General features: G+C 39.1%; 1 protein-coding gene across 1 annotated transcript in view; it reads right to left on the bottom strand.

Moving 5' to 3' along the window:
* The window catches only part of CCDC38 (coiled-coil domain containing 38), a 44,598-nt gene extending 26,409 nt beyond the window's left edge, over positions 1-18,189 (bottom strand). Inside the window, exons 1-7 of the mRNA XM_044679162.1 lie at positions 18,129-18,189; positions 17,813-17,814; positions 15,494-15,613; positions 13,040-13,196; positions 11,830-11,951; positions 790-953; positions 591-671 (exon numbers count right to left, since the gene is read on the bottom strand). Coding sequence (XP_044535097.1) covers positions 591-671; positions 790-953; positions 11,830-11,951; positions 13,040-13,196; positions 15,494-15,613; positions 17,813-17,814; positions 18,129-18,189 — 707 coding nt within the window. The remainder of the gene's footprint in view (positions 1-590; positions 672-789; positions 954-11,829; positions 11,952-13,039; positions 13,197-15,493; positions 15,614-17,812; positions 17,815-18,128) is intronic.
* Positions 18,190-21,862: the final 3,673 nt, after the last annotated feature.

Genomic DNA, 21,862 nt, shown 5'->3' with positions numbered 1-21,862 from the left:
AGACATTACTGAATTTTTAACCCTTACTTTCTACCTTAGTACTGTGTATTGGTCCCAAGGCAGAAGAGCAGTAAGGGCTAGGCAGTGGGGGTCAAGTGACTTGCCCAGGATCACACAGCCAGGAAGTGTCTGAGACCAGATCTGAGCGCAGGACCTCCTGTCTCTTGATCTGGCTCTCAATCCACTGAGCTACTCAGCTGCCCCCTTGATTCACCTTTAGATGGCTGCATGTGACATTAAAGTCACAGAAAACATCCCAGATTCATAACTCTGTCCACTACAATCATAGTGATAACAAACATCCCACTGTGTATACATGCAAGACAAATCTTTGAGTATTAGGAGAGAGGACACATTTGGAGAAGACAAAGTCCCTGCCTTCAGAGAGCCTACAGGAGCCTAGCCTGGGAACTAGCAAGGGAACCTCTTCAATTCCAGGAAAACTATTAAGATCCTCCTCTTTGCAAGATGGATTAAGACTAAGCATTGGGGACACAAAGACAAAGTGAAAAACCAACCCTGTCCCCAAGGATCTTCGATCTTAACTGGGACTACGAGTTGAACAGACAGAGGCTTCATGACACCCTCACCTTTTTACAAAATGGATTTCCACACTGGCCTTCTTTAACTCTGCAGCCATTTGGAGTTTGCTTATGGTTTCCTGTGCTGCTCTAAAAGACAATTAAAAAAATTGTTTTGCTTTGGTGTTTAAACAACCAAAATAGGAAGCCGTCCTTTGCAGTACAATTTTTTTTAAAGAGGTAATTTAGCAGCAGAAAAGATGCTAACATTTTCAAAGCATCTACTGATTTCTGGTCATTTTCTCGGAGAAATTCTTCAAAAGCATAGGCATCCTCTTGAAGCTTTTTTTCCGCATTAAGAAGTTGCTGTTCCTTCATCTCCATACTTCTCTGAAGCTGCATTATTGTCTTCCTTTTGGTGGCTAATGTGTACTACAAAGACAAAAATACAGAAGATATTGCTGGCATTATTCCAGGTAAATGTGGAACAAATTTATTTCATGAATACATTTCATCCTTCCACTGTTAAGACACTAAAATGGAAAACCAACCAACCAACCAAAATAGAGCTTCCAGAAACTCAGAACACTGGGAAATGGGATCTTTGGGCAAATCCCTTATTTCGTTGGGCCTCAGTATCTTCATCTGTGAAGGACAAGAAGAAGATCTGAGGATCTCTTAGTCACCGTCCCGTCCTAATAATAATATTATTATAAAGACACATTTATGCAGCCTTTAAGGTTTACCTTCTTCAAGACAACCACGTGATTTTAGGATTCTGTGAAATAGATGAATTTCAATGATTTCAGTTTTGCTTGGCTCTCTCATTAGAATGTGTCAATAGCTTTACAAATGGGCAGGAAAGTAGAATGCTTAAATGACCTACGTATGAACAGAAGCTAATGAGTGGGTTTTTTTTTTTTTTTAATTTTAAACCCTTTAACTTTCTGTGTATTGACTTATAGGTGGAAAATTGGTAAGGGTAGGCAATGGGGGTCAAGTGACTTGCCCAGGGTCACACAGCTGGGAAGTGGCTGAGGCCGGATTTGAACCTAGGACTTCCCGTCTCTAGACCTGGCTCTCAATCCACTGAGCTACCCAGCTGCCCCCAAGTGGGGTTTTTTTTAAAAGCCCATTTCCACAGGGCAAAAAGCAGAGGGTCATCATCCAAGGCAGAGAGGCGGGACAATTTCTCTCTTGCCCACCGAATTTGTGGTCAATCATAAAGTACTACATTGTTGCTGTTGAGTCATTTCAGTCCTGTCCAACTCTTTATGACCCTATTTGGGATTGTCTTGGCAAAGACCCTGGAGTGGTTTGCCATTTTCTTCTCCAGCTCTTTATATAGTTGAGAAAGCTAAGGTAAACAGGGTTAAGTGACTTGCCCAGGGTCATGCAGCTAGTGTCTGAGGTCACATTTGAACTCAGACCTTCCTGATTCCCACCCAGTGCTCTATGTTCTGTGCCACGTAGTTGCCCTGTTCAGCGCCAAGTTATATGTTAATGCCAGCTGTACATTTCCTAAAGTTCACACTCCTGAGTATTCTCTCTCTTATTACAGTTACTACCAGGGGCTCTGGCACCAACATTTCCAATTTCTGATATTAAAGGCAACATAAGGAAACTACCTTGCTTGTAGCTTCAGAGGAATCTATTTCTCTTCTGAATAGGTTTCAATCTTATAATAATTATAATAATAACCATTCTTAAAAGTCTGAAAACAAACTTTACATATATTAGCTCACTTGATCCTCACAATAACTCATGTTAGCCAGCTGCTAATATTATCTCTATTTTCCAGATGAGGAAGTGGAAGCTAAGAGTGGGCAAATCACAGGGAGGTCAAACAGCTAATAAGTAACTGAAAGGTAGCATTTGAACTCAGGCTTTCCTGACTCCCAGTCCAGCAGTCTATAGACTGTACCAGCTAGTTCCCTCAAGAATAGGAGTGGAGAAGGGTGGAGAGAGGTCACATTGCTTGAATCCAATTTTGGCTGGGAATTTTTCAGCAGAATTAGAGTGGGCTATTTGGAGGACAAAATGCAGCTTGGGGTTGGGACATCTTTTTTCTTCATTGCTACAGCCCACTTGTATTTCTAGGAGCTCTGGATAGGAACTTTATGGCATTAAAAAATCATAATTATAAAAGATAAAAATCAAAATTAAATGGCCTATATTCATATATACATATATATTTTCAGTTTAAAATTATATTATATAATATAAAATATGTATGAAATAATATATTAGTTTATAAAACATATGATATAAAATAATATAAATTAAATTTTGTTAAAATTTAATATTATATACCTACAATATATAATATTAAAGCTTAATTAAAATTATATTTTTATTTTTACTTTTATTTTAAAATATATTTATATATAAATTTATAATAAACATATAATATTACATTTTAATAAAAGTTTAATTTAAAAAATATAATGGGGATAACTAGGTGAATCAGTGGATTGAGAACCAAACCCAGAGATAGGAAGTCCTGAGTTCAAATATGGCCTCAGATACTTCTTAGTTATGTGACTGGGGAAGTTACTTAATCCCAACTCCCTAGCACTTACCACTTTTCTGCCTTGGAACCAATTCACAGTATTGATTCTAAGATAGAAGGTGAGGGTTTAAAAAAAAAAAGCATGCGCTTAGTTTGCAGCCATAATTTCACAAATCAAATGATTNTATATATATATATATATTTATATATATATATTCAGTATACCTAATACCTGTATTTATCCAAGTGTTTAATAAACTTTTTACCTTTAGAAAAAAACACCCTTATCTTTTGTCTTAGAATCAAGTGTCTGAAGTCACATTTGAACCCAGAACCTCCCATCTTTGGGCTTGGCTCTTAATCCACTGAGCCATTTAGTTGCCTCTAAACTTATTACTTTCTTTAAATACTTACATGTCATTTCCTCCCCCTTTAAATTCTCAAAAACTTAATAATGAGAATGATCCTGATGAATTTATACACCAATGAGATGGACTTTAAGGTTGGACTAGTTTGTTGAAGAAATATTAATCATAGATTTATTTTTCATTTTATTATTTTGAAATATATTTATTTATTTAGAATATTTTTCCATGGTTACATGATTGATGTTCTTTCTTTCCCCTCCTCCCATCCTCCTCTAGTAGCCAATGAGTAATTCCACTGGGTTTTACATGTGTCATTGATCAAGACCCATTTCCATATTATTGATATTTGCAATAGAGTGATCATTTAGAGTCTACATCTCCAATCATATCCCCATCGAACCATGTGATCAAGCAGTTGTTTTTCTTTTGTTTTTCTACTCCCACAGTTCTTTCTCTGGATGTGGATAGTGTTCTTTCTCATAAGTCCCTCAGAGTTGTCCTGGATCATTGCATTGCTGCTAGTACAGAAGTCCATTATATTTGATTTTACCACAATGTATCAGTCTCTGTGTATAAAGTTCTCCTGGTTCTGCTCCTTTCACTCTGCATCAGTTCCTGGAGGTCATTCAGTTCACATGGAATCCCTCCAGTTCATTAATTAATCATAGATTTAGAGTGGAGAAGAATTTCAGATGCCATCAGATTCATTTTTTTAACCCTTACCTTCTGTCTCAGAATTGATAACTCAATATTTCATACTAAGTATCAATTCCAAGTAGTAAGGGCTAGACAATGGGGGTTAAATGATTTGCTTAGGGTCACACAGCTAGGAAGTATCTGAATTTAGATTTGATCCTAGGACCTCTTGTCTCCAGGCTTTGCGCTCTGTCCACTGAGCCACCTAGTTGCCCTGTCTGGTTCATTCCACACCCACCCACACCCCCCAAAAATGGTCCATTTTTAAGATGAGGAAATGAAAATCCAAGTTCAAAAAGCTAGTAAATATCAGTATCTGGAATGAGAAAACCCAGCTCTTCTGACTTTGCATCTAGGGTTCTTTCAATACTAACATGCTGATATCTGTCTTGACAATTTAGTGATTGATTAGAAACAACAAAAAAGGTCCATTTCTTAGTCATCAATGTACTGAAAAACAAATCATTGGCAGTTTTTTCAATATTGGGTCCTTCCTGAGTTAACTTTGAAATGATAGCCCCCCCAAAAAAAGTCAGGGAGCCTCCAAGATAATTGCCTCACACAAACAACTCTAAAAACTCTGGGAGTGAAGGTAAAATGCTGCAAAAAATGAGCATTAGAATGATTTCTTCATAGGGCCACTCTGTCCTTGACTGAAAAACAGAAGAATGTGTGATTGCTATCCCCCAAAACTTCAAGGATCATAATGCTTTACAGTAGGTAGCCAGGCCTGGAGATGGGAGATTTTGGGTTCAAATCTGGTCTCAGACACTTCTTAGCTATGTGACCCTGGGCAAGTCATTTATCTCCCATTGCCTAGCCCTTACCACTCCTCTGCTTTAGAACCAATATGCAGTATTGATTCTAAGACAGAAAGTAAGGGTTAAAAAAATATATTGCTTTAAGGCTATAGAAAGACTAAGTTTCTCATTTGAGAAAGCTAAGTGATGTGGTGTATAGATTGCCAGACTTGGATTCAACTCTATCTCAAATATTTACTAGTTAAGTGGCTGTGGGCAATTCATTTAATTCTCTTTGTGTCTCAATTTCCCCATATGTAAAACAAGGATAACAATAGAACCTCCCCTTCCTGGGTGGATGTAAAGATCAATTAAGACATAAATTTTGCAAACCTTAAAGTACCACATAAATGTTGGTTACTCATTACTTGTAACCTAATAGAGAGATGCTATTATTTCCCCCATTTTACAGAAAAAGAAATTGGCTCTTCAAAACAATGAAGAAATTCTAAAATTCTAAGGCAGGATTTGAACCCAGTACATGATTCATGCTATCATATAGACAGTGATTCCCAAAGTGGGTGCTACCACCCCCCCTGGTGGGTGCTGCAGCAATCCAGGAAAGCGGTGATGGCCACACTTTTTTTTGTATTGCATTCTATTCTGAGTTCAATAAATAGTTTCATAATTTCCAGGGAGCACTAAGTAATATTTTTTCTGGAAAGGGGACGGTAGGCCAAAAAAGTTTGGGAACCACTGACATAGAACCTCTCTTGACAAAGAGTTGGATTTGTTTTGCTTGTCTCCAGAGGGTGAACCTAGAATTAGTAAATGAGGTTGTAGAGGGAAGATTAAGCTTTTAAAGAATGGAAAAACTTCCCTCCTAACAATTAAGGCAATTGAAAGAGGAAATTGAGTTTGGTAGCTATAGGGGGAGCCCCAACCCAACACTGGCAGGCTTCCAGCATGTAGTGGAGGAGGGCTTCAAATGACCAACGCCAAATAATTCTACAATTTTAGTAGATGTTCTTGGAGAGCAGCTATAATTAGAGAGACCTCCCCTTAGTCCATCTGGGAGTGTTTTCTCATTCTCTCTGTCTAGCTCTCTATCTTTGTTTTTGTCTCTCTCTTCTTTCTCCCCCCTCCATGCCCATCTTTGTGTTTCTTTGTATCTTTGTCTCTCTCTTCTCTTTCTCCCAGTACCCCATGTGTGTCTCTTTGTGTTTTTTTGTATCTGTGTTTCTCTCTTCCTTCTCTCCCCCTCCATGCGCCTCTGTCTTTGTGTTTCTTTGTATCTCTGTCTCTGTCTCTGTCTCTCCTCTTTCTCCCCCAACCCAACATGTGTCTCTCCAACCCACCTTTCCCATTTTATTATAGAGGACTTCCTGGGGTCCAGACAAACCTGCTCTCTTATTCTCCTCACATACTTTTCTACCTCCTCTTGTCTCCTGACAGCCAGACTTAGCCAGCCTGGAACTTTCTTCCTCCTTCCCTCTACCTCTTAGAATTCTTAGTGTCCTTAAAGATTCAGCTCTAGTCCCATTAAGCTTGTTCCTACCTCCCTCCTCCAGCAACTGGCCTCCCCCTTGGAAATGACTTTGGATTTATTTTGTCCCTATCAGTGTGGATACACATACATACAAAGATACAGAGAAATAGATTTAAAATATGGTGTTATTGTATTCAGTGTATTTTACATTTATAATCTAATAAGCAGCATGGTCCAAGGCAGTGATGGTGAACCTTTTAGAGACTAAGTGCCCAAACTACACCCTCATGCCACATGTGAGCCACCCCCTCACCCCAGACAGGGGAGGGAGGAAGTGCTCCCATTGGGCTCCTGGGCAGAGGGGAGGGGAGTGTGAAAAAATATCATCAGGGATGGTGGAGAGGGGGAGAGGAGCAGCTCTGCCCAAGTCCCTCTGTTCTTCTAGTAACAAACTCTGGGGGATGGGGGTGGTTGAGTGCTCATAGAGAGAGCTCTATGTGCCAAATCTGGCACCCATGCCACAGGTTCACTATCACTGGTCTAGGGGATGGGGACTGGCCTTGGGTTCAGGAGAACCTTTGTCCAAGTCTCGCTTGTGATACCTTTCAAGCTCCGTGTCTGATTCTGGAAGTCAATAGTCTGTTAAATGAAGAGATCAATGCCATCTATTTCATGAGATTATTATGAGACTCAACTGAGATTGCTGATAGATATGACATATAGATAGACAATACAGCGCTTTATCTAGCTGTCATTTAGATCATGTTTTAAGGTTTATATTTATATTATATATATGCATGTATGTGTGTCTATAGATGTATATATGTGTGTTTTATGCATGGTATACATACATATAAAATCTATAAATATGTGTGTATATGTATGTTCTACTACTCTACTAATGCCAGTTTCTACCTTTTCTAAAATTTGTAATCTTAGAGAAGTACCTAAAATGATGGTGTCAAACAGAAACTTGGAAAACCACAAATTAATATTATCAATAATTTATATGTACATATGTAAATTAAATAGGATAGCTTAGCTAGGTGATATAGTGGACAGAGTACCAAGCCTGGATTCAGGAACACTCATCTCCCTAAATTCAAATCTGGCTTACTATTTGTGTGACCCTGGGAAAGTCACTTAATTGCTGTTTGTCGTGATTTCCTCATCTGTGCAATGAACTGGAGGAGGAAATGGAAAACCACTCCAGTATCTTTGCCAAGAAAACTCCAAATGAGGTCATGAAGAGTCATGAAGATGCCACTAAAATGACTTAACAATACACATATATTACATAATGTATATTATAAACATATATATGTAATAATCACATATGTATATAATATATGTGAAAGGGAATTTAAACTCCCTTTGTTCTTTTTTAACTTAATTAATTAGGGACTTGGACTTCCCCTCCCTCTGTTTTAATTTAATTAATCAGAGACCTGGAGGTCTTTTTACCATTGAGATGTGCAGAGATAGACCAGCCCACAGTGAAAGGAAATAGAAACCAGAGAGACAGGAAGGGACATGGGAAAAGGGCTTATAACAGGCGAGACTGAAGAGCTGAGCATTTATTCTGCATTGGGGGTTCTGGCTGAAAGAGGAGTTTGACTTTGATGACTCGCTTGGGTTGAAGAGACTTTTGCGGACTTCTACCTGGAGATTGAAACCTGGAGACTGAGACTCTCCTACTCTTCTGATAGGAGACTGGAACTTTGCCAGATTTCTTTGGAGCAGACTAAGAGTGGCAGGCTAGACAATTCCCTATCTCTTTCCTACACTTCCCTCTCTTTACTATCTCTACTTTGCTGTAATAAAGCTACTAAAGCTACTAACAGACTCATAGTTTAATTTTTAATTATTATAAATGGCGACCACAACTTTTAAAACTCTTACAATTTGACACAACCTTTTAAACTATTACATATACATGTAAATATGTAGACTACACATAAAATATGTATCATATGCAGTATATGATATGACATAAACATACTATGTTATTATGACACTTCATGTAATATATTCTACATGATATATATATGTGTGTATATATATATATATAATACCTTATAAATATCACAATACATGATGTGAATAATGCTCTACAAACCTTAAGGCATTATCTATTTGATAAGATGAGGACTTGACTTGTGATTCCATTCATACAGGGAATTCCAGGGAGAGGAAAACCCCTCTACTAATGCAGGTTTCCACCTTTTTTTAAAAAAATTTATAATCTTAGAGAAATCCCTACAATGATGGCATCAAACAGAAACTTAGAAAATCACAAATTAATGTTAGCCACGTATTGTATTTTTATTTGTTCTCTATGATATTTCTCGATAACATTAAATATTTCTCGTTGACTTTTTTAAAACCCTTACCTTCCATCTTAGAATCAATACTAAGTGTCAATTCTAAAGCAGAAGAACTGTAACCGCTAGGCAATGGAGGTTAAGGGACTTGCCCTGGATCACATAGCTAGGAAGTATTTGAGGCCAGATTTGAACCCAGGACCTCCTGGCTCTAGATATGGCTCTCAATCCACTGAGCCACCCAGCTGCCCTCTCAAATGATGTTTTAATTTGGTCCATGGTGGGCCATTGATACTTCTGGTCTAAGAGTAGATTAGGGACTTACCTAGGGTCACAGCCAATATGTGTCAGAGGCAGGTCTTGCCTGTAGGTCTCTTCCCTCCAAGATGAGTTCTCTAACTACTCTGACATCCAGCCCCTCATATCATATAAATAGCAGCTGTTATTACTACTATTCATACATGTGATAGTCCAAATTAGTCCCCACATCTGACACAATACATGTGGCTCTGAATTAACAGAATTCTCTTTGGAACTGACAGCACAGCCAGTGTCTAATTCTATTTCTCACCTGGAAAGAGAGGACAGAACTATTTTGAAGTATTTCTGCTTCCCACACATTCCTATAACAGGAGTCATCTTTGCTCATTGGTCCCAGATAATGAGAGCTTCTATTGGGCTGGACAGGGAGGTGCTAATTGGGACTTAGACTCAGTCCCAGACTAGACCCTGGAACTTGTTTTCTTGTCTTGGTCCAGAGATCAGCTTCCCTTCTTGCCTTGCCTATCAGAAAGTTGGGGCACAGGATGGAGCTCAGTTAAATTGCCTTCTGAGAGGCTACCACTTGACCATCTTAGCTGCGAAATCAAAAGTGGAAGCAGCCCTTCTAAGAAGATGCCTCCATTCTCACCTGCACTCATCCATTGTATTGTGTTTCAGTTGTATCTAATTCTCCATGACCACATCTGGGACATTCTTTATTATCAAAATACAGTACATTAATATTTCTATTTTTGACAGAGCCCAACACTGTTATGCCAGCCTTAACTATCATAGGATCACAGATAAAGGAGTAGAAAGAACATTAGAGGTCATTGAGTCCAACCTCCTTTTCCAGATGAAAAAATTGGAGTCTAGAGAGGGGAATTGAGTCATCCAAGGTAAATTAGGCAATGCTAAGTGTGAACCAGCTGTCAGGGTATCAGGCAGGGGTCTAGACTTGGGCTCAGGGAGAATTGGGTTCAAAAACACCTCAATTGGTTGTGATTATATCACCTCTGAGATCAGATTTGTCCCCTCTGAGAAGAGGGGGTTGGACTTGATGGCTCCTAACATTTTTTCTAACTCTAAGTCTAGGAATGCTGAACCAGTTTTGGTGTTCACAACCCCACATATGCTTCTTCACTGATTTCAATCAGTCACCTCACTTGTACTAACATTTTTTTTCCTCTGAAAAGTAGGGAAAAAGGTCCATTATATTTTGATTGCTTCATGTGCCATTAAAGTTTAGTTTCCTCATCTATAAAATGTAGTAATGTAGTTGATGACCTCTAAGGTACCTAGCTAAGGGAAGTTAGGTGGAGCAGTGGATAGAGTACTGGACATGGAATCAGAAAGATTTATCTTCCTGAGTTCAAATCTGGTCCCAGACACTTCTAGCTGTGTGACCCTGGGCAAGTCACTTCACCCTGTTTCCCTCAGTTTCCTCATCTGTAAGATGAGTTGGAGAAGGAAATGGTGAGCCATTCCAGCATCTTTGCCAAGAAAACCCCCAAATGGGATCACAAAGAGTTGGGCATGACTGAAATGACTCAACAACAACAAACAATGCTATATCGGTGATCCTTGGTTCATTGAATTTTTGCAACCACTGGCATGTCAGCAGTAAAGATGGGAGCCAAAATACAATTTAAACTTTTCTAGATGGCTCATAGCCAGTCACTAGGATAATTTACTATACTGGGCTGAAGATAATAGCTGCTTACCTGAATCTTTACTGGAATTCAACATATCTAGTCCAAAAAAGATTAAATACCTCCAAAATTCAGGCAGCATATCCTAGGAGAGGGGTATCAAACTCAAATAGGAATAGTGGATATTAAGCCATACATAAAGATCTTTGCAAGTCTCATCTTGACTTGGTTTAAAATGTAACATTACCTATCTTTTAGTGTATTTTTATTTCATTAATATTTTCCAATTTCATTTAAAAAAATCTTTATCTTCTGTTTTAGAAGCAATACTAAATATCGATTCTAAGACAGAAGAGTGATAAAGGCTAGGTAGTTGGGTTAAGTGATTTGTCCAGGGTCTTACAGCTAGGAAATATCTAAGGCCAGATTTGAATCCAGGGCTTCCTGTCTGTGGGCCCAGCTCTCAATCCAGTGAGCCACCCAGCTGCCTTCCAATTATATTTTAATCAGGTTCTAGCAGAACTCCAGAGTGTTTTACAGACACATGGATAGAGAATGAGGAAAACTTGGGTTCCAAGCTTGCCTTTGACCCTTAGTAGCCGTCCAATTCTCAAAGACTCTAAAATACTGAGGAAGCCATTCCCTGAACTGATAGAGGGTGTTTTGTCTAGGAAATGGCAAAGCACTCCAGTATCTTTGCTGAGAAAATTCCAAATGGGGTCACTATGAATCAGACACAACTGAACAATAAAAGAGGGCAGAACTAGGAACTAGATCCAGGTTCTAAATCGAGATCTGCTGCACCAAACTTTATCCTCTTGATTCTTCCTGGTAATATTAATCCTTTTAGTATGAGTTACTGATTATCTAGCGAAGCCAACGTTCCAAGTAATTCACATGGAAGGTTTTGCTACCTTTTTGAACCTTTTTAGATTGACCGAAGTTTCTCTTTCTTGTAATATTTTTAAATCATTGTGCTGTTTTAAATGTGTATTCCTCTTCATGAGCAGAGTGGGAACTTATACTCTCTACTTTCCTTACTTAAAATAAACTGTCTCCCATTTTCCACCCATTTCATCTTCATTGATCTCTACTGCATGGTGCAGGGGAAAGACGACTGGTTTTGGAGTCAGGAAGACGTGGGTTCCAGTAGTGATTCAGACACATCCCTGATATAGAACTGCAAGCAAGTTTATCAGCTAATGCCAGAAGCAACTTTCTAAGGTTCTACATTATAGATAAAATGAAATAACATTTGTAAAGCACCTTATAAACATTAAAGTAATCCGAAATACTATTATCATCATCACCATCTCCATCATCGTCACCATCACCATCATTACTGTCAGAATCATCATCATTCTTAGACAAGGGGTGCATGTGCATGTCTCTACATCAAGTCCCCTACACGAATGAAGTAAAAAGTCTGGACAAAGAAATACCACCTTCCATTACATAATATTACATACTATCTCTGAATAACATGTCTTTTTCTATGAGCTAATATAATAGTTGCATTTATTTAGTATTTAATCTGTTAGACTGTAAACTCCTTGAGGGGAGCGCCTATCTTTTGCCCCTTTTTTTTATGTCTGCAGAGCTTAGCACAGTAACTGGAACATAGTAGGTGCTTTAATAAAATAAATGTTTGGGGGCAGCTGGGTGGCTCAGTAGATTGAGAGCCAGGTCTAGAGATGGGAGGTCCTGGGTTCAAATCTGGTCTCAGATACTTCTCAGCTGGGTGATCCTGCGTGAGTCACTCAACCCCTAATACCTAGCCCTTAGTATTGATTCTAAGGTAGAAGGGTTTTAGAAAAAAAGGTTGTTAAATTGAATTGAATTGAAAATGTTTGCAGAGCACTTTACAAATATTATTTCATTCAATCCTCATACTAGCCTTGGGAAGTAGGTACTGTTATCCCCATTTCACACTTGAGGCTTAGAGAAATTAAATGACTTGTCCAGAGTCACACAGTTAGTATGTGAGTCTGGATTTGAATATGGTTCTTCCTGCCTTCAAGAGCAGAACTCTATACACAGCATCACCTAGCTGCCATTATTAGTATGGGAAGATGCTCCAGAGCCTTATTTGAGACATCCTGAGCCATAACAGGAGGTATACTGAAGCCAGCTATAAATGGCTCATGTCAGCGATTATTAAATTTTCAGCCCGAGTATTTACACCTCAGAAATCATCAGGGCTCGACTTATTGTTTTCATGATTGTCTAGGCTGGGGGTCAGCAAACTATTAACCTCAGCCAGAGGCAATTGATGGTTGATGGCTGGTCTAGACTTCAAAAAGGGATGGTGAAAATGTTAGCAATGCAGATGAAACTTTTAAAATGTGACCTGCATTCATCTTCCCCACCCCCAAAAAGCTGGTTATTAAACATTCAGCAGCCTACAAATGGCTATTACTAAATGAATGATTTAATAAAAGGAATACCATGCAAATCCAGTGTGATTTGTACTCACTGTCTACAAAGCTGAGGATGAGAGTAGAATCTAGTCCCATTTCACGAGCAGCTGATTCAATGGGGATGTTTATTTCCGCCAGATGTGATCGATTCTTCATTCTGGATGAAAAAGTAGTTTTTTCGCTTACTTTCCTTTTTCGGTTCAAACATTTTACCTGCACACATAGAAAATTAAGTAAGATTTTCTAAAGTAATGCATTACTGTTTGGAAGCAACGGGCACACATGGCTGAAATGTATTCTTTGCTCCTTTATCATTATTTGTTGTTCAGTCATTTTCAGTCTTCTGACTCTTTGTGATTCTTGGGGGCTTTCTTGGCAAAGATATTGATTTGTCATTTTCTTTGCTAGCTCATTTTACAGATGAGAAAACTGAGGCAAACAAGGTGAGATGACTTGCCTAGGAACACATAGCTATGAAGTATCTGAAGTCAGATTTGAACTTTGGAAGATGAGTCTTCCCGACTCCAGGTCTGGCACTCTATGCAATATGGAGCCATCTTATTGCCCTACCCTTTATCATTAAGGCTTCTGTTAGTCCATGTATGCATCATAATTTTTTTGTAAATGAAATAAATTATGCATCACGATGTTACAGAAAGATTTGCATTTGGAGTCAGAGAACCTAGATTTAACTACCAGCCTCAGACATCCATGATCTTGAGCAAGTCAGTTAACTCTGTTTGCCCTAATTTCTTCATCTGTAAAGAGAAGGTTTAGGACTAGATGAATTCTAAGGTGTCTTCCAACTCTAAGGCTCTATCATCCTTCTTTGATATCTGCATAATTGGCATTGTAGACTGAGTTTCTAATTAAAACCTGAGTAAAGTTGTAAATAAAAATCTTAATTTTAATGAAGATTGGACATAAGAGGAGAGAAAGGGAGATGGTAGAGAGAGGGGAAGGAGATGAGAGAGAAGAAAGAAGGGGATGAAAAGGGAGAGGAGAAGACTGACAGAGTGGGGAGGGAAGTTTATATGCGGTACAGTTATGATTTTTTTAAAACCCTTACCTTCCATCTTAGAATCAATATTGTGTATTGATTCTGAGGCAAAAGAGTGGTAAGGGCTGGGCAATGAGGGTTAAGTGACTTGTCCAGGGTCACACACCTAGAAAGTGTCTGAGGCCAGACTTGAACACAAGACCTCCTGTCTCTAGGCCTGGCTCTCAATCCACTGAACCACCCAGCTGCCCCTACTGTTATGATTTTTTTTCTCCAAAGTCTTACACTGCCCAAAAAAAGTATATTGGGAACCTCTGGCTTTGCAAGGGAGATGAAAAAAGAAAAGGAAATGAAACTATGGGTAATAGGATTTAGAGAAGAAGGGAACTTTAGAATCCAACTCCCTCATTTTACAAATGGAAACCCATTACTCAGATTGCATCTAATTCCAAATTAGGGTACACTGTGGAGGGAATTTCCTCTTTCAGTGCCCAGTGCCGCAGTGAAATTACAGATTTGATGCCCCAAAAGACAACCATTTATATACAATTAGAAAACAAAAAACCCCCATAATTCTTCATAGTAACTCAATGAATTGAGGGCAAAATTATTTATCAGGTGCCTACTATTTGCCAGGCACCAGATTAAGCACTGTGGATATGAAGGCATAGAATGAAAACTATCTCTGCCCTAAAGGAGCTTACATTGGTTTGGGAAATTCCTTTGTATTTTTTCTTATTGTTCAGTTCTTTTAGTAGTTTCTGACTTTTTGTGACCTCTTTAGAGTTTTACTGGCAAAGATCCTGGGGTGGTTTGCCATTTCCTACTCCAGTTCATTTTAAAAGATGAGGAACTGAGATAAACAGGGTTAAATGACTTGCTCAGGGTCATACAACTAGGAAGTGTCTGAGGCCAGGTTTGAATTCAGGACTTCCCATATTCCCATCTCCTCTTAAAGAGAATGATAATAATGGGACAACATACCAAAATCTATGGGATACATCAAAAGCAGGAATTAGAGAGATTTATATCTCTTTATAGCAATAAGATAAAGAACATGTCAATCAACTGCGAATGCAATTAAACTAGAAAAAGAACAAATTAAAAATCCCCATCTAAATATCAACTTGGAAATCCTAAAAATTAAAAATTAAAGTCCTGGGGGCTCTGGGGTAACAACAGGGCTCTTCAGCCTGCCCTGGCTTGCTGGCCATCCCATCTTTTCTGATCATCCATACCAAAATTCAGATGATACCCTGCTATATGCAAACCATAGGAGCTTTAGTATTGGAGGCTACTCCCCCATTAGAATGTAAGCTCTCCAAGGGCAGTATTTCCAGGTCTTACCACCACATAAGATCCATAATAAACACTTAGTGGTCTTTGCCATTTTCATTCATAATACAGCGCCTCATCATAAATCATATATCCGTAAAAGTCTCACTGTCAGATAATCTTTAGGTGTTCATTGGATTAACCATTGTCCGTTGTCCTAGTTGGAAATACTGACCTTTTCCTTTTCTTCGGCTTCTTTTTGTTTGAAGAGAAATATATCTTCTAAGTAGTACGTATATGGCATGGTGCTTTCTCTTTTGGCTTTCTTTAACTTTTCCGCTGGGGAAAGGAAAATCTATTTTCAGGGTCATCTTTATACCCAATATGCAGCCTATCATGTAAAATCCTTCCTAGATTGCTTACCATCTCAGGGAGGGGAGAGAGGAGATGGGAAGGAGAGAATTTGGAACTCAAGATTTTAAAGAAAATAAATATGGAAATAAAGAAATAGGCATTAAATTATATCATTTGTACAATCCAGTGGAATTAATTATTGGATCTGGGAGAGGGGAGGGAAGAGGGGAGGAAAAGAAAATGAATCATGGAAACATGGAAAACTATTTTTAAAAATAAAATGAAAAATTTTAAATAAAAAATAAATATTTAAAAAACTATTTTTATATGTAACTGGGGGGGGAATATTATTTAAAAACAAACAAAAGACCCCCCCCAGCCCCAAACATGCAGTCTACTTTAGTCATTATTCAATCTAGAGGCCATAGACAGGGTAACTCTAGTCAAAATGTAAAGTCTGTGAAGTTTTCCTTCCAAGCCTGGCCCCCTTCCTGCTGTCCCTGGCTCTCTAGTGTCACAACATAGAATAAGTATTTACTAATTTACTACTATGTGCCAGGCACTGTGCTAAGTGCTTTATGAATGTTATCTCATTTAATCCTCTCAGCAGCCCTGGGAGATAGGTGCTGTTTTTATCCCCATTTTGCATCTGAGGAAACTGAGGCAAACAGAGGTTAAGTGATTTGTCCTGGGTTACACTGCTAGTAATTGTCTCTGGCTAGATTTGAACTCAGACTCCAGGCTCCTATCCACTCTAAACCTAGTTGCTTTTGTGGCTGCCTGTGGTCCATTTGCTTTCCTTCTTCCTGGGTTCCTGAGAAATACTGAAGCTCTAGCCCTTTCCTGACTTCTCTTCTTCCAGTCCAGCCACTAACCAGAGGGCAAAGTGACCTGGCAGAAAGAGCTCCAGGTCAGGAGACTGGTGGGGCAGTTTTCATGAATTTCCACCAGGGGTCACTGCTTTCCTGAGAAATAAAATGGGGGTGGGGTGATTTATATTTTAAATGGGAGCTTTAATTTTAACCCATGATAAAAGGCTATGCTCATAATAGAATGATAAGACTGTAGATTTAAAGCTGGAGAATCATAGTCCAACTTCTTTTTCAGATGAGTAAACTGAGGTCCAGACAAACTAAGTGACTCTCCTGTAGCTGGACACATTTTCTTTTCCACTTAAATATTTAGAGAAGACAAATATTCTTAAAATGCTTTTAAATTTTAAATTTTAAAATGTTTTAGCTACTGAGCCAGAATCCCAGGAAAAACTCTCAGGGCATTAATGATCACAAGATTGTAGGCTTGGGTCTGAAAAGGAATTCAAAGTCCACAGAATCCAGTCCCATTATTTTACAGAAAAGGAAACTGAGGTTGATCGAGATGAAATGACTTGTTCAAGGTCATATCACTAGGAAGTGATTCCAAGTCCAGTGCTTTTCCCACTATACCATGCTGCCTCTTAAAAACATAGAAGTGGTCTGTCTGTCCGTCTGTCCGTCCATCCATCCATCCATCCATCCATCCATCCATCCATCCATCCATCCATCTATCTATCTATCTATCTATCTATCTATCTATCTATCTATCTATCTGTCTATCTACCAATCTATCTATTCATCGATCTTTCTGTTGCTTACTGGTGGTAGGAAGAGGCCTGGATTTCTGGCTTCATGGATCTAGGGAACTCTGTCAGAGCAGTTTGGCACCTTCTCTGGATTTGAAAGCTTTAGAGAGGTGCCCAGAACAATGAGAGCTTTGGCAGCTGCTCAAAGTTGTAAAGGCAGAATGTTTCATAGGCAAGATTCTTCTTTAGGTGGAGGCAGCTATGTGGAGCCACAGTTCACAGAGCATTGGGCCTGGAGTCAGAGAGTCCCAAGTTCTAATTTAGCTTCAGACTAGCTGTGTGACTTTGGGAAAGTCACTTCACCTCCCTCTGACTCATCCGTAAAATGGGGATAATGATAGCTCTTACTGCCCAGGGCTGCTATGAGAATCAAATGAAACAACATTTGTAAAGCACTTAGTACAGTGCCTGGCACATAGTAGGTGCTACACCAAGCTGACTCTGCATTTCCTCATTACATTACCATGAATAATTAAGTTCCCTGAGTTTCAAAAGGGAAAGAATATGGAATTCACCTCCCCCCCCCACCCTCCGTGGCTTTCAAGTTGGTTCGCTTGTTTTTAATGGAGGTGAGAGGACTTCTGCCCAATGACCTAAATCTAAATTAAATGTCAGTAAAAAGTCATGTTTTAAATGAGCACAGTTCTAGGCACATCACATTAATGCCATAGAAAGGCAAGCTCTTTGAGGCCAGGTTCTGTTTCATTTTTGTCTCTCTAACCTGATCACCTAAGCAGTGCCTGGTATAGCCCAGGTACTTAATACTGTTCATTAGTCAACTAATTCATTAACTCATCCCTCACTTGTGACTTTAGCTCCCTGACACTGGCACTAGGACTGGCACAGAGTAGGCAGGCAGCTACTCCAGCCATTCCATGTGGAATGAATAAAATACCTCTTAGCCTCTCTTCTTCTTTCGAGATGGTCAGTTTTACTGGTAATAAGCTTGATCCCATGGTGACGTCTTCTCACTCTGTCAAGGAAAAAAAAAGCTAACGTTTCTATTTATTTATTTATCTGTTATATATTTATACTGTGGGCCAGGTCTTGTGCTAAGCGCTTTGCAATTATGATTTCATTGGATCTTGTTGGTACTATTATTATTCCTATTTTATAGATGAGCAAACTGAGGCAAACAGGTGAAGTGACTTGCCCAGAGACACACAAAGGAAACAGACTTTTATCACTGAAACACAGAGAAACCTAAGAGAGAGCCTGGGATAAGAGAGTCAGCCTCAGAGTAAAATGATCTCAGTTCAAGTCTCACCCCTGCCATCTTGGCTGGGTGACCTTTACTTTCCCCAGATTCTAGCCACCCTCTGAGACTAAGTTGTTGAGAGGGTGTCAGCTTCCATTGATAAAGTTATCTCATTTGGGAGCTCCCCATATTGGTGAACTACTCCATTTCAAGCATTAGCCAATCATGGCCCTAAAGGACATGCATGTTCCACAGGAGAGTCCCACAAGTGGCTGTTCTACCATCCAGCTGTTATTTGAACACCAGATGCTTCCATCCTAACTGGCTCTATTCCCAGGATACCTGTTCTGGTTGATAATTCCCTCTGCCTGGACAGAATGCAAATCCTGTCCACTTCTTAAGGCTTAATGAATTGTTGAGGCTTAAGAAATCCATTTGTTGGTCTGCCACTAACCCTCAGATGATTATTATGAACATTTTTCTGGAGATCTACACTTGGAATTTCATAAATATAAGAATCTCCAGAAAGGAAATTTCCCTCAACAGAGGGACATCCTCATTAGATTGTGAGTTTCTCAAGGGCAGAAATTGGCTTTTGTCTCTATATCCCCAGCACTTAGTATAGAGCCCGCCACATAGTAGGTGAACAAAGAAGGGGCGTAGTCAGATCAACGCATTAGGAAGACCATTTTGGCATTTGTGTGATACACTTCAGAAACAAGAGAAGGGAGGCAATATCGGCTCATTAGGAAGCTATTGTAATACTTCCTGTGAGAGGTGATGGGGGCTCTGAACTAAGGTGATAGAGAGCACCATAACTCCTGTGCAATCTGATCAAGCCAGCATTTATTAATCACATTCCAAGTTGTGTTACACTAAGTCAACCAAGATCCGATACAAACATAGAAAGAGCCCCTACCCTCAAGGACTTTAACCTCTTTCTGGAGACACAACATTCACAGGTGAGTAAATACAATAATTCAGGAGCACATTGAGAACACTACCTACACCTCCTTTGGGAGGTAGCACCTAAGCTAAATCTTGAAGGGAGCTAGGGATGCTAGAGGAGAGAGGAAGGTGAGGAGGGAGTTCATTCCAGACAAAGGACAGAGGTGGATGGAATGCTGTATATAGGGAACCTTAAGATGACCAGTTTTTTTTTAAATGCCACAGAATGAGTAAGACAGGATAAAGTGAAATAAATATGGAAAGATAGGCAAAAAAAAAAGATTAGGAAGTATGTTATTTATTTTTTAAACCCTTACCTTCTGTCTTAGCATCAATTCTAAGACATAAGAGAAGCAAGGGCTAGGCAATCAGGGTTAAGTGACTTGTCCAGGATCATGAAGCTAAGAAGTGTCTGAGGTCAGATTTGAATCCAGGTTCTCTCTATTCTAAGACTGGTGCTCTAACAACTCTACTACCTGGTTGCCCCATAGGAAGGCTTTAAAGACCGAGAAAGTAACTATTTTTCTCTATTCCAAAGAAAGACTCATTGACTGTTGGGGTAGAGCTAAAAAGCATTTTGGAGGCCATCTGGTCCAATCTCTTAATTTAAAAAAAATTATTTTTATTATCATGCAAAACACATAAAACATATTTTGGTCATTGTTTGTAAGAGCACACCAAAGCCCTGAAATAAAACAACAAATACACTGATGTAAAAGATAGTATGCTTTGATCTGCATCCATCCAACTCTAACAGCTCATTCTCTGGAGATAGATGGCATTCTCTACTATAAGTCTTTCGGGATTGTCCCAGATCATTTTGCTGAGAGTATAAGTACAAGTTTTCAATGTTGATCACTATACATTATTACTGTTACTGTGTACAATGTTCTCTTGGTTCTGCTTATCTCACTCTGCATCAGTTTCTGCAGAACTTTCTGGCCTTTTCTGAAATAATTTTGCTTATCATTTCTTATATGCAATAGTATTCCATCATCAACATATACCACAATTTGTTCAGTCATTTCCCAATTTCTAATTCTTTGTCATCACAAAAAGAGGTGCTATAAATATTTTTGTACAAGTAGGTCATTTCCCCTTTTTTATTATCTCTTTGGAAGACAGACCCAGTAGTGGTACTATAGGATCAAAGGGTAGGCACAGTTTTATAGCCCTTTGGGCATAGTTCCAAATTGCTCTCCAGAATGGTTGAATCAGTTCACAACTCCACCAATAATGCATTAGTGTGCCAATTTTGCCATATCCTCTCCAGCATTTATCACTTTCTTTTACTGTCATATTCCAATCTGATAGGCATGAGGTGGTATCTTAACATTGTTTTAATTTACATTTCTCTAATCAAGAGGGATTCATAACATTTTATATGATTATCTATGGCTTTGATTTCTTCATCTGAAAACTATTTGTTCATATCCTTTGACCATTTGTCAATTGTAACCCCTTCATTTTAATAGAGGAAGAAACTGAGGCTCAAGAAGGTTGATTTGTCCAAGGTCTGAAGCAGAATTTGAATCAAGGGTCCTCTGAATTAAAATGAGTTGCTATCAGGCACATCCCAAACATGATTCTGCTAGAAATGGAGCAGAATGGTTAGTGATCATTTGTCAGGCCATGAAACTCTTTGGAATTTGTATTGCTTTGTTGTTGTTTAATCAAGTCTGACTCTCTGTGATCCCATTTGGAGTTTTCTGGGCAAAGATACTGGAGTGGTTTGCCATTTCCTTCTGCAGCTCATTTTACAGATGAGGAAACTAAGGCAAACAGGGTTAAGTGACTTGCTCAGGATCACACATACAAATCTGAGTTTAAATTTGAACTCAGGTCTTCCTGACTCCAGGCCCAGTGCTTTAACTACGGTGCTACCTAGCTGCCCTATGTCATCTTGACTGAGGGTTTAAAGAGCTTTTTCAAAATGTTATACCTCTTTCTTCCTTTACCAGTTTTACTTTTCTCTCCTCCTCTCTTATCAGGTCTTACCATTTCCTCCTTTCTGAGAGCTTCCTCTCTTTCTTAAAGAGTCCTCTAGCCCAGGGGTCGGCAACCTTTTTGGCCGTGAGAGCCATAAATGCCACATTTTTAAAAATGTAATTTCGTGAGAGCTGTACAGTGCTCACAGTGCGCACTCCTGTAACAGCGCCTGAAAAAAAAAATTGACTTTATGGCTCCTGCAGAAAGAGCCATATCTGGCCCTCAAAAGAGCCAGATATGGCTCGAGACCATACGTTGCCGACCCCTGCTCTAGTCTTAAGTGTCTATAATTTCAGCCTCTTCCCCTCCTCCTCCAAAGACTCTAAAATTGAAGCCTTAATTCAATTGAAATTCAAAGCACTTATTTTCCTGCTGACTCTCCAATGTTGTTTGTATTTCCTTCTTTCTTTCCTTCTTTCCTTCCTTCCTTCTTTCCTTCCTTCCTTCCTTCCTTCCTTCCTTCCTTCCTTCCTTCCTTCCTTCCTTCCTTTCCC

Source organism: Gracilinanus agilis, chromosome 5, assembly GCF_016433145.1.
Source record: "Gracilinanus agilis isolate LMUSP501 chromosome 5, AgileGrace, whole genome shotgun sequence".
NCBI classification, from domain to species: domain Eukaryota; kingdom Metazoa; phylum Chordata; class Mammalia; order Didelphimorphia; family Didelphidae; genus Gracilinanus; species Gracilinanus agilis.
This window is presented reverse-complemented; position numbering and strand designations above follow the sequence as displayed.